Source organism: Globicephala melas, chromosome 1 (assembly GCF_963455315.2).
Source record: "Globicephala melas chromosome 1, mGloMel1.2, whole genome shotgun sequence".
Taxonomy (NCBI): domain Eukaryota; kingdom Metazoa; phylum Chordata; class Mammalia; order Artiodactyla; family Delphinidae; genus Globicephala; species Globicephala melas.
Genome location: NC_083314.1, coordinates 53,653,062 through 53,666,951, shown reverse-complemented (window position 1 = coordinate 53,666,951; position 13,890 = coordinate 53,653,062). Strand labels below are relative to the sequence as shown.

The following is a 13,890-nucleotide window of genomic DNA, read 5'->3' as shown; positions in this document are numbered from 1 at the left end:
TTAGTTATTACAAGTAATCCAGAGATGACAAAGTATATAGGCGGATGTGATACCCAGGTTATATGCAAATATACACCAATTTATCCAAGGATTTGAGAAACCTTGGATTTTGGTACCTGCAGGGGTTCCTGGAACCAATCCCCCATGGATACTGAAGGATGACTATACCTTAAAATCTCTTACCATGTTTAACTTTTAATCAATTTTTGAAAATTTCTAATAGGTTTTGCTTTATATAAATACCAATGCTTTAGATTATGTCACACAAATTACTATTTTGTGGGATTATACCTTTCATTATGTGAAAACCTGTATCTGTCTTCTATGATTTTTTCCTTGAGTTCTACTTTGGTCTACTCTTCTTTCCTTTTTTGTTGTTTGTTTGTTTTTGTTGTATTCCTTACCATTCTTATATTTGCCAGGCTTATCCTCAACTACTCCTTTGTTTTCAAGTCTCTCTGTGTCAATCTGTTTTAAGTCTGTCTCTTCTAAAGAGTATACCTAGAAATGAAGCCTAAGGATTTCGGCACAATATGTCATATTAGTTCTGTCCCATAAGCACTAGTAGGTTTTCCTCCTCAGCAACTTCCCTGTCCTCCAGCAGATAATAAGGTTGTAGTCTCCTGAGAGACCCAGACTACTTCATCCAAAAGCACACTTTTACTCTGCATACAGTGACTCATATGTTAGGTGGACTTCCTAAGTATTCTTTTTATCTTTACAAATTCTTTTTAAGTTTTCAGTGTGAGAATAGCAATATGTCAATGGGATTTCTAGTGGGTGGAGGTTGGAGGGATTACATTGGCTTAGTGTACAATCTCAAACCAGAAGTCTCCTTTATTATATGCAAACAGTAAAAATTTAAAAAAAAACAACTATTCTGATTGCTTTTTTTTTCTATTCAATTTCTATTATTTCTAGCTTATGGAATTTGCTAGAAATTCCAAATCAATGTTCTATAAATGGCAATAGTAGAAAATCTTCTCTGTTCCTCTATGTAGACTTTGTCAAAGCCCTGCAGCCAAAGACCAATAGGAACACACCTGTAGTTGAACAAATTTTATTATTGCTCATTGCAACAAAGAATACAGCACACTACAGGTTAAGGTAAGAGGATGTTACAAACTACTTATAGGATATAGGCCCATGTTAAGTGATTTGGGGGAGGGTTCAAGGAAGTAAGGCTTTGCTCTAGATTGGACACTATCAAGAAGTGGGGATAATTCTGTGATTGAGCACCTTAATATATCTTACCTAGACAAACAGAAAACTACAGTGAGACTAAAGTTGTAATTAGTAAAGAAACAGCAACTGCTCATATTAGCCATGATGGAGGTGTGTTTGGTATTTTATGTGGCTTACACAGTGACTTCTTTTTGTATGTGCTTAATAAATTTATGAAGTGATCTCGGTTTTTGCTTCATTTCATCACCGTCCCAGAGTGACTATGTCTGATGTTGATGTTCTGTGAGATTATGTTTAAAAGGAGAACATCAAGGCCCAGCTGTGAATGCCAAGCTTGTTTCCAGATTCAGAGACTGCTTTTCCTGTTCAAGTTCTTAAGGATGTTTCAATTTAATTCTTTTTTTTTCTTTTCTTTTTTTTCAATTTAATTCTTAAAAATTTCTCCTGATATATCCCATTGTCTTATTAAAAAAACACCTAGGGCTTCCCTGGTGGCGCAGTGGTTGAGAGTCCGCCTGCCGATGCAGGGGACACGGGTTCGTGCCCCAGTCCGGGAAGATCCCACATGCCGCGGAGCAGCTGGGCCCGTGAGCCATGGCCGCTGAGCCTGCGCATCCGGAGCCTGTGCTCCGCAACGGGAGAGGCCACAACAGTGAGAGGCCCGTGTACCAAAAAAAAAGAAAAAAAAAAAAAAACAACACCTAGATCTGGTGTTTTCATGGCTGTTCAGAAACAGATACAAACCAATCTATAAACTTACTATAAAAAAACAACAGGCCAAATCCAAGCATGCAGTTGAAGATAACACAGGATATACAGAGTAGTTATACAAACTAACCATAAAAGTAATAGAGGCAGTTATTTAAGTAGTGGGGAAAGAAAAACACAAATAAAAGCTGTATGATCCGAAAGAATTTTCTTTCCACTTTGATAAAAATAACTGCACTATTACATAAAATGAATATACAAATGAACATGCCTCATTTGAATGCCTTATGTTTTTTTTCCTTTTAAGGAAAACAGGATATTATAAAGGATAGTGGAAGGACAATTTGTAAAATCTGAGTAAGATATAGGCATTAGATAATAGCACCATATCAACACTAACTTCTTGAATTTTAAAGTTATATTGTGATTACATAGGACAATATCCTTGTTTTTAAGGAAATATACACTGGGGTATTTAGAGATAAAGGAACATTATGTCTGAACCCTGCTCAAACATCCAAAGAAAAAATTTTATGTGTGTATATATAAAAGAGAGAATGAGAATGATAAAGCAAATGTGATCAAATGTTAACATCTGGATAATCTGCATACAGAATATAAAGGAATTATTTTTTACCATTCTTGTAACTTCTAAGTCTGAAGTTATTTCAATGTGAAAAGTTTAAAAAAATAAAGTCTGGCCTCAAAATTATATTTGACAAATATCAACATCCCCAAGACAGAGATGAAGACAGTAAAAATCAAAATAATCATACAATTAATTAAAGAAAAGGAGAAGCCAGAGTCTATTTTACTCAAGCCTGTAGTTTACTTTCCACAGAAAAGCTACATGTTTCAACATAATAATGGGTAATTCATCAATAAATTACAACTTTCTTATCTGAGAGAAACAATGCCCTGATTACTCATAATTTCCTCTTATGGTATTTCCTTCCTCTCAAGGTCTGAGGTTACCAGTATATTAAAAAAAAATTTAAACTCAGTGATGAGCAAATATATATCTGATTATGTATCAGAGCTATTCAAGTCCTAATCAATGCCACAGCATTCAAAACAGCTGTCTTTATGACAGGACATTCCAGTAAACTCATCTGTGATTTTACAACTCAGGTGATTATATTTATGGTACCACTGTAACGTACTGTTAGATGTATCATTTACCTGAGAACTGCCACTGAAACCTGGAGGTTGGCTGTATTCTGTGGAATCAATAATACTACTGCAAAATGAAGAAAGAAAAATGTGATTTCAGTTTTTACATTCTCTTAGCAACAGAAAAAGTAAATCTAAAATATATCATATATAAATCCAATATTTCTAATTTCTAAGCAAATATTTATTACCAATAATTTAATTAGACATCAAATAAATACATATCCCATAAACAAAAAAATTAGTAAATATTTAAACAACTTACCCCTTCATCCCACCACCTTAAATATACCCACCTTGAAAGAATGTCAGTAGGGAATAATCATAAGATAGGTGTATATACAGAAGTATTTCCTACAATTTCATTTTCAGATAGGTTAATATGTTTGAACTCTAAGGAAAAGAGGACTTAGAATATTGGGAAAAGAGCACAAGCATGCAATCAAAAGCTATGGTTAACAGATCCTGTTATGACACTAGAGCTAGTGCCCTTGGACAAATACCTTATAATAACTGTTTCCTTAACTGAAAAGTGAGATGAGTGGAGACTAGCTATCTCTAGCTATATCTAGAGTCCCTTCAAGCTCCAAAATGTTATGATAATCACCTCACGTGAAAGAAAACTATCAAAGGAATGGAAGAAATGGTAAAATACCAATAATCTTTCTTTCATAACCCAAAATCTATATTCTAATTACCTCTGCCCTAGTGGAACAGAATCTACTTTCTCCATTGGTTCTTTCTATTTGATTATATATATTCTCTGTGCATTTTCCTACCTAACCCTAGAAAAACCTCTAGAAGTCCCGACTAGCTTTTCTTTCTAAGAGTTCCATCTTACCATATCTATCTTATCACGTCACTCTTACCTCCCTCCCTTCTTTAAATAAATTAGCTTATGAAGACTATTAACACCTGAAAATGATATAACTTCTACGTCAACCATGATAGATCAACAGTTTTTTACATTTTTAAAAATTCTTCCCTATTTCTACTATAGAAATGTTTATATTTTTGTCTACCCTAATGAAATTTAAGCAATTAAGTATACTAATTTCAGTGTGTCTCTTTACATAAATATACAAAATCATTATTCACTTTAGTACTCAAATAATCACAAAGGTTATAATATGAGAGGCACTCTTAAGAGTACAGAGTGGGTTTGAATTTCACTTGTTAGCAGCTAAATGACTCTGGGCAAGTTATTGATCTTATTTGGCTGCTAGCTTCTCCATCTGCTAAATGAGTAAGATACTTCAGAGAGGTATAAGATTTAGTTAAGTGGGTTAATTTCTCAGTACAATGCCAAAAAACGGTAGATGTTCAATAAATTTTACCCTCTATGAATAAAATTCACCAATAATGTACAAACTTATGCTTTCAAAAATATAATAAGTGAGATGCAACTGTCTTCACAGTAGTCTTTTTTTATAAAGCAATACATAATAATAGATATTCAGTGATCTTAACCATTCCTATAGTAAGACTTATGTAAGAAAGACCCTTCAAAGCACTTATACTACAAATTAAAGAATTAACACAATCTTGTAATGAATTTCTTTTGATGAAATGTAACCAATGCTCACTTTCCTTGCACAGAGTCATGAACTGGTATGACAGGATCACACGCTATTTTCAGTATACTCTAACCAGGGACTAACAGGGCTAAAAATGAAGAAATGTCATGCATTCAAAAATCTGTGTTCCTCGGTCAGAATGGCCATCATCAAAAAATCTAGAAACAATAAAGGCTGGAGAGGATCTGGAGAAAAGGGAACCCTCTTGCACTGTTGGCAGAAATGTAAATTGATACAGTCACTATGGAGAACAGTATGGAGGTTTCTTAAAAAACTAAAAATAGAACTACCATAAGACCCAGCAATCCCACTACTGGGCATATACCCTGAGAAAACCATAATTCAAAAAGAGACGTGTACCACAATGTTCACTGCAGCACTATTTACAATAGCCAGGACATGGAAGCAACCTAAGTGTCCATCGACAGATGAATGGATAAAGAAGATGTGGCACATATATACAATGTGGCAATAGATGTGGCAATGTGGCAAAGATGTGGCAATATATACAATATTACTCAAGAAATGAAACTGAGTTATTTGTAGTGAGGTGGATGGACCTAGAGTCTGTCATACAGAATGAAGTAAGTCAGAAGAAAAACAAATACCGTATGCTAACACATATATATGGAATCTAAAAAACAAAAAAAAAGGTTCTAATGAACCTAGGGGCAGGACAGGAATAAAGATGCAAACGTAGAGAATGGACTTGAGGACATGGGGAGGGGGAAGGGTAAGCTGGGTCAAAGTGAGAGAGTAACATTGACATATATACAATACCAAATGTAAAACAGATAGCAAGTGGGAAACAGCTGCATAGCACAGGGAGATCAGCTGGGTGCTTTGTGACCACGTAGAGGGGTGGGATAGGGCAGGTGGGAGGGAGACGCAAGAGGGACGGTATATGGAGATATATGTATGCATATGGCTGATTCACTTTGTTATACAGCAGAAACTAACACAACATTAAAGCAATTATACTCCAATAAAGATGTTAAAAAAAAAATCTGTGTTCCTTCCACTAATGAAACCCAATTCCCTATTATCTGTATAAACATTAATAAAATTATGAAGTTGCACATTTAGAGGTTGATAGAACAGAACTATTTCTAGATATGATTATTTTATGGTGTTATAATTCAGACTTCTTTGACTGCAGGCTGGAACAATGATATTGATATATCAGTGTATATAGTGAGATAACATTGCATTTCAAATACATGTTTAAAAATAGTACTCATCAGTTTGTTGAAGGTATTGAAATTACAGGTTTTAAATAGTATTTTATTAATAATAACTGCAGAGTTTGAAATTTATTTTATTTCAGATCTTAATCTTATTCACTAAGGAAATTTATTATTGCATATACAACCGCAACAGAAGCAATCTGAAAAAATAAATCCCTTTAATTCTGCTTTTTAAAATGTGTGTGTGTGTGTGTGTGTGTGTGTGTGTGTGTGTTTCTATGTGTGTATAAAGTAACATGATTAGAAGAGAATATTAGAAAGCACTGCCTGGGCTGGGTTCTCTTGATTCTGGTGCTATTCTACTGCTTATCTCTGAGTTAGCCACAATCCACAGATGGTAATGACAACAGCAGTATTAACAGCTACCATTTATTGAGCATTTACCATGCTGTAGGCACTGAGCTAAGTAATTTAAACTTCATAACTCAGGTAGACACTATTATCATTCCCATTTCTCAAGTGAGGAAACTCAGCCACTGACAGATTATACATTTGGCCCAAGTTAACAAAGTTAGTCAATAGCAGAGTTAGGATTCAAAGCCATGGAGTCAGGTTCTAGAGTCTACACTGAACCACCATGCTATGCTCCTTAGGCACATCACATTCTACAACTGAAGAGTGAGGAAATCCTGGATTAGCCCAACCCACTTCATAGACATAATTTAAGGAGAAAAGTGGAAAAAAATGGCAACCTATAAATATGAGAGTCATCAATTATTTCAAATAAATGTCAAATAAATAACTTCAAATTATTTCAAATAAGTTACACAAATAAAGCCACCAAAAAATGGCAAGGGCAAGAAGAAAATTTCAAGATAGTAACTAAAACTGAGTTAGGAATAATACTCTTTATTCATGATGGGGAAAATAAGATGATAAAAAAATTCTTAATGTTCTTGCTGGTGACAATGAGGAGCTCAGCTAAAAACATATGAAAACTATACAGCTGTTAATCCAAGTTACAAGGGAAATTCACAGTTATGCAAGTAGATGTCACAAAACTACTTACTGTCAGTTAAATTATTTGCTTCCAAAAGCAAAGATATACTTTGTAATTAAAAGATAGACTTTTACAAATGAACTTATATACAAAACAGAAACAGACTCACAGACATAGAAAACAAATTTATGGTACCAAAGGGGAAATGGGGGGGACGGATAAATTAGGAGTTTGGGATTAAAAAATACACACCCCTATATATAAAATAGATAATCAAGAAGGACCTACTGTACAGCACAGGGAACTATACTATTTTGTATTGACCTATAAGGGAAAAGAATCTGAAAAAGAATATATATGTATATGTATTTATGTGTATATATATGTATTTATGTGTGTATTTGTGTATATACGTATATGTGTGTATTATGTGTATATATGTGCGCATGTGTGTATACATATATATATATAAAACTGAATCACTTTGCAGTACACCTGAAACTAACACAACACTGCAAATCAACTATCCTTCAATTAAAAAAAAAAAGAAATAAAAAATATGTTTAAATAAATAATTTTTAAAAGACTGTTAACTCAGTTTCACATATAAGCTATATCTATAAATGAATAGGAAGCTAAGAGAAAATTTTGATGCAAAATTCAATTGAAAATTAAGGTGAAATCTTTTCTTCTACAGTGTCTCGGACTCATTAGAATAGACAGTACTACTACTCATATTGTGGTATTTGTAAGAATTTCAACAAGATAGTACAACAAATTCTATACAAAAGATTTTATACAAATAAACATCAGTGATTAAAATGGCCTTTTCAGCAATATACAGTTTGGCTTTTAAAAATACTGGGCTTGGGACTTCCCTGGGGGTCCAGTGGTTAAGACTCCACGCTCCCAATGCAGGGGACCCAGGTTCGATCCCTGGTCAGGGAACTAGATCCCGAATGCCGCAACTAAGAACCTGCATGTCACAACTTAAAATCCCGCATGCCCTAACGAAGATCCTGCAACTGAGATCCGAAGCAGACAAATAAATAACTAAATAAATATTTCTTAAAATAATAATAAATAAATAATAAAATTAAACATATATATATATATCTATATGGCTCAAAAAACTTACATAAAACCATATGATCATCTCAGATGCAGAGAAAACTTTCAACAAAATTCAATACCCATTTATGATAAACCCTCCAGAAAGTAGGCATAGAGGGAACTTACCTCAACATAATAAAGGTCATATATGACAAACCCACAGCCAACATCGTCCTCAATGGTGAAAAACTGAAACCATTTCCACTAAGACCAGGAACAAGACAAGGCTGCCCACTCTCACCACTCTCATTCAACATAGTTTTGGAAGTTTTAGCCACAGCAATCAGAGAACAAAAAAAGATAAAAGGAATCCAAATTGGAAAAGAAGAAGTAAGATGTCACTGTTTGCAGATGACATGACACTATACATAGAGAATCCTAAAGATGTTACTAGAAAACTACCAGAGCTAATCAATGAATCTCGTAAAGTAGCAGGATAAAATAATTAATGCACAGAAATGTCTTGCATTCCTATACACTAATGATGAAAAATCTGAAAGTGAAATCAAGAAAACACTCCCATTTACCACTGCAACAAAAAGAATAAAATACCTAGGAATAAACCTACTGAAGGAGACAAAAGACCGGTATGCAGAAAATTATAAGACACTGATGAAAGAAATTAAGGATGATACAAACAGATGGAGAGATTACCATGTTCTTGGATTGGAAGAATCAACATTGTGAAAATGACTATACTACCCAAAGCAATCTACAGATTCAATGCAATCCCTATCAAACTACCACTGGCATTTTTCACAGAACTAGAACAAAAAATTTCACAATTTGTATGGAAACACAAAAGACCCCAAATAGCCAAAGCAATCTTGAGAAAGAAAAATGAAGCTGGAGGAATCAGGCTCCCGGACTTCAGATTATACTTCAAAGCTACAGTAGTCAAGACAGTATGCTACTGGCACAAAAACAGAAATATAGATCAATGGAAGAGGACAGAAAGCCCAGAGATAAACCCACACACATATGGTCACCTTATTTTTGATAAAGGAGGCAAGAATATACAATGGAGAAAAGACAGCCTCTTCAATAAGTGGTGCTGGGAAAACTGGACAGCTACATGTAAAAGAATGAAATCAGAACACTCCCTAACACCATACACAAAAATAAACTCAAAATGGATTGAGACCTAAATGTAAGGCCAGACACGATCAAACTCTCAGAGGAAAACACAGGCAGAACACTCTATGACATAAATCACAGCAAGATCCTCTTTGACCCACCTCCTAGAGAAATGGAAATAAAAACAAAAATAAACAAATGGGACCTAATGAAACTTAAAAGGTTTTGTACAGCAAAGGAAACCATAACAAGACGAAAAGACAATCCTCAGGATGGGAGAAAGTATTTGCAAATGAAGCAACTGACAAAGGATTAATCTCCAAAATTTACAAGCAGCTCATGCAGCTCAATATCAAAAAAGCAAGCAACCTAATCCACAAGTGGGCAGAAGATGTAAACAGATGTTTCTCCAAAGAAGATATACAGATTGCCAACAAACACATGAAAGAATGCTCAACATCATTAATCATTAGAGAAATGCAAATCAAAACTACAATGAGATATCATCTCACACTGGTCAGAATGGCCATCATCAAAAAAATCTACAAACAATAAATACTGGAGAGGGTGTGGAGCAAAGGGAACCCTCTTGCACTGTTGGCGGGAATGTAAATTGATACAGCCACTATAGAGAACAGTATGGAGGTTCCTTAAAAAACTAAAAATCGAATTACCATACGATCCAGCAATTTTATACTGGGCATATACCCTGAGAATACCATAACTCAAAAAGAATCATATACCACAATGTTCACTGCAGCTCTATTTACAGTAGCCAGGACATGGAAGCAACCTAAGTGTCCACTGACAGATGAATGGATAAAGGATGTGGCACATATATACAATGGAATATTACTCCACCATAAAAAGAAACGAGATTGAGTTATTTGTAGTGAGGTGGATGGGCCTAGAGTCTGTCATACAGAGTGAAGTAAGTCACAAAGAGAAGAACAAATACCGTATGCTAACACATATATATGGAATCTAGAAAAAAAAATGGTCATGAAGAACCTAGGGGCAAGATGGGAATAAAGACGCAGACCTACTAGAGAATGGACTTGATGACACGGGGAGGGGGAAGGGTAAGCTGGGACAAAGTGAGAGAGTGGCATGGACACATATACACTACCAAATGTAAAACTGATAGCTAGTGGGAAGCAGCCACATAGCACAGGGAGATCACCTCGGTGCTTTGTGACCACCTAGAGGGGTGGGATAGGGAGGGTGGAGGGAGGGAGATGCAAGAGGGAAGAGATATGGGGATATATGTATATGTATAACTGATTCACTTTGTTATAGAGCAGAAACTAACACACCATTTTAAAGCAATTATACTCCGATAAAGATGTTAAACAACAACAAAAAAGATTACAGAAAACTTCAATTCCTAAAACCCAAAACTATGAAAATCAAACACTTTTTGTAACTTTTTGAAGTGAAAACCTGACCTGAACAGATTTTGATATCGTTTATCTCACTGACTGCTAATATGCATGCTTCAATGCTGAAATATTAATGTGCTTGATTATATGGAACCGCGTTTTACTCCTCCTCCAGTATATGTAATATATGGCATATGTACTGTGTTACCTTTCTAAATTGCGGAGGGAAGGGTATGGGGGCAAGACATAACACCACATAATGAAACACATCTGACTCCAAAGGTTTCCCAAAAAGGTTATGAAAACCTATATATCATACAAGCTTTGGATTTACTTTGGGAACGTAAGGGTAGTTCAATAATAAAAACATTGGGCTCCAGAGTACGTATCTATGATCTTTAGGAAAAAGAGATTCAATTTATTCTTCAAAGAACAGAAGTTATCAGAGTATTTCAAATATCCAGGAAAAACTTCCTCCAACACCCTTTGTCCCCTTTTAATGGTAGATGGTTAGAAAGGGTTGTAGATATACAGTACATAGGAGGACTGTATGAACCTCATATTATGCTGCCTTTTAAAAGGTCTGTAATTCCATAATATTACTAAAGTTTAAAAAGAAAAGCAAAAGGGCAATTCATTTTAAAGTTTTCATTATAAGAGCTTCCTCAGGGAGAAACTTACTGCTGGCAGATGTGAAAAGCACATGTGACGGAAAATTTCTGAAAGATGGAGCAGGTCTGAATCTACTGCTTACTGCCTTTGGAAGTAAATAATTTGCTTGGTAGAATTTCAAAAACAGAATAATAAGCTCAAAAGAAAAAGACTGACAAAACTCATTTGTCTCCAACAAAGCTAATAAAAGTCCCAGTTTGTTAGGCTAAGTACTGCCTTTGACTCCATTATATTCTAACCACTTATCAATGAGTGGGAATAGTTATAATAGTTACAATTTAGTTATAATTCACAGAGGAGAAATTTTTAATTATCAGATGATGTAACTGCCATAAATCTTAGTGTTACAAAAACCCAGGTCTCTGAAATCATCTCAGAAAAAGGTTTTAAAAACAAAGTAGAGGAAGCATTCCAAAAACAGCAACAAAAGATTCAAAGGTAGAGGATCTGAATGGGAAAAATATACTGGAACTTGGGTAGAGGAGAGACAGTAAACAGCAGAAACAGAAAATGGTGACAGCACATGAAATTTTATGCTTGCATTCAATTATTCTTACATCTAGGCTAGGGTTACAATGTATAGCTTTGGTTTTCCCAGCTTCTCCCATCCCTGACCTCCCAGAATCAAGGTACACCTATAATAAGCAAAGGGGTGAAAAGTTTCCTACATGACTCTAACTTGAAAGCACAAAAGGCCATAAGCAAGAGGGTCTAATCACAGTAATATGAATGGAATCAACAGGGAATGGCTGGTAAATACCAATAATCTGCTTCCTTCCAAGAAACTTAAAACTGTTTTGGCTCTCTCAAGCCCAGGAACATAACTCGAGGCATTTTTAAGACATTACAGAAGGATATGTAACTTTACAAAGTAGAGAGTAAATAGAAAATTTTACCCTATCTTCCCCAAAAATGAAATAAACTTAAGATAGTTATAAAACGTTAGTGTTGAATGTCAGAGCTTTCTTTTATGAAAAAGAAAATAAATATATCTTACTTAGAGATTTTTAAAACATGTCAGTAATACAGACATATTCACTACCCACTAAACCAGTATTTACATATTTTTAAAGTATGATCCTCCAGGCCTACATGTGAATCTCAGGAACTCACCTCAGACCTAATGATCAGATTTCGGGGGTGGGGTTCAAAAATCTGCATGTCAAACAAGAGGTTTGGTTGATACTCATGCACATCGAAATCTGTCCTATTCACACCTCAGATTTCAGAATTAGAAAGGACTGGTAGTATCTTCATCAAGCAGTGACAATTACAGTTTATAACAAGAACCCGAAGATGTTTTTCAAAAATCCTGAAATACCTACTCATCAAACATAATTTAAATGTATTTTGATTATTTTAATTACTGGAATCAAAAAGTCTATTTATACCATATTTTAAGCAGAATAATTAATTTGACAGCATAACTTATTTTCCGTCCTTTATATAACCATGTGAGCAGAGTTCTAGGGTCTGTCATATTCACAACTGTATCTCCAGTGCCTAAAACTGTGTTTTATACATGCCTGATACACCTCCAAAAACTGGCTTAGTGACTGAAGAATTCTTCAAATATTCTAAATAAAGGAAATTGAACTATTTCAAAAACATTTTTCTTTACTTGCTGCAATTCTATTACCTATCAAATTAATGAGAAACTACAGATGTATGAAGAGTACCCTTTACATTATTGCCAAGGAAATTTGTTTTCTGTGTTTGCGTTTCTTTGTGTTTGTTCAAGTTGAAAATTCCATAAGATTCTTCAGTATCCTCCATCGCCTATGGCATCAAATTCAACTCCTCTGCATGGTATAGGGTCAGAGTTAAGGCAAGTAATCCTCAGTACTCGCAACAATAAATGCAAGTGTAGCAGAGATTTCTTAAGATCTGTTCATAATCATCTAATCTTGGAAATACAAGTCCCCTATATACGAACCTCCAAGTTGCAAACTTTCAAAGATGCAAACGTGTTCGCATGTCCAATCACATAAGTTAGTTCACGTGTCTGGTGTACACTGTCACACGCATGCCTCCTCTATAAGTGGTTGTGCTTTTGTGTACTTTACTGTACAGTACTGTATAGCGTACAGTAGTACAGTATCTTTATTTCAAGCCCAGGATGTCCAGAAGCAATGGTAAAAGCAGTGGTGATGTAGCTGATACCGCTAAGAATCACCAAGAGAGACAAGAGGAAGAAGAAGTAACTGAAGAACCGAAGAGATTCACGATACAGGAAATGGCAAAGGGATTTTCTTTGAGGAGGCACTGTTAGTTTTTGAGGCATAGGACCTGAATGTAGAACGGTACACAAAGGTTGCAGCTACCATTCAGAATGCAATCGAGTGCTACCATGTGACAAGAAAAGAAAAAAAGGGCTACTACCCAGACATCACTGGATCGTTTTTTCAAGAGTAGATAGAATTGAATCCAGCAAGGAACCAGAACCTGTGCCATCAACGTCAGGAGTGAGCAGCTTGCCCTCCGACTCCTACTGCTGACGATCCTTCAGCTCCACCATCTCCCACCTCCTCTCCCTCCTCCAGTCAGTAACTCTTCTTGCCTGTTCCCTTGATGCCAGCCCCTGTATGCCAGGTGTTGTACTGTACTACTGTACTTTTCAAGGTACTGTACTATAAGATGAAAAATGTTTTCTTTATTTTTTGTGTTTGTTTTTTATGTATTATTTGTGTGAAAAGTATTATAAACCTATTACAGTACAGTACTATATAGCCGATTGCGTTAGTTGGGTACCTAGGCCAACTTTCTTGCACTTACGAACAAATTGGACTTAAGAATCACCTCTAGGAACGAAACTC

At 35.2% G+C, this 13,890-nt stretch overlaps 1 protein-coding gene across 8 annotated transcripts in view; it reads right to left on the bottom strand.

The window, feature by feature from the left end:
* Positions 1–13,890, bottom strand: part of COP1 (COP1 E3 ubiquitin ligase) — a 278,313-nt gene that overhangs the window by 174,757 nt on the left and 89,666 nt on the right. For all 8 annotated transcript variants that reach the window (XM_070043911.1, XM_060296028.2, XM_030875399.3 and 5 more), the window contains one exon: positions 3,076–3,133. In XM_070043911.1, the coding sequence (XP_069900012.1) occupies positions 3,076–3,133 (58 nt within the window). The remainder of the gene's footprint in view (positions 1–3,075; positions 3,134–13,890) is intronic.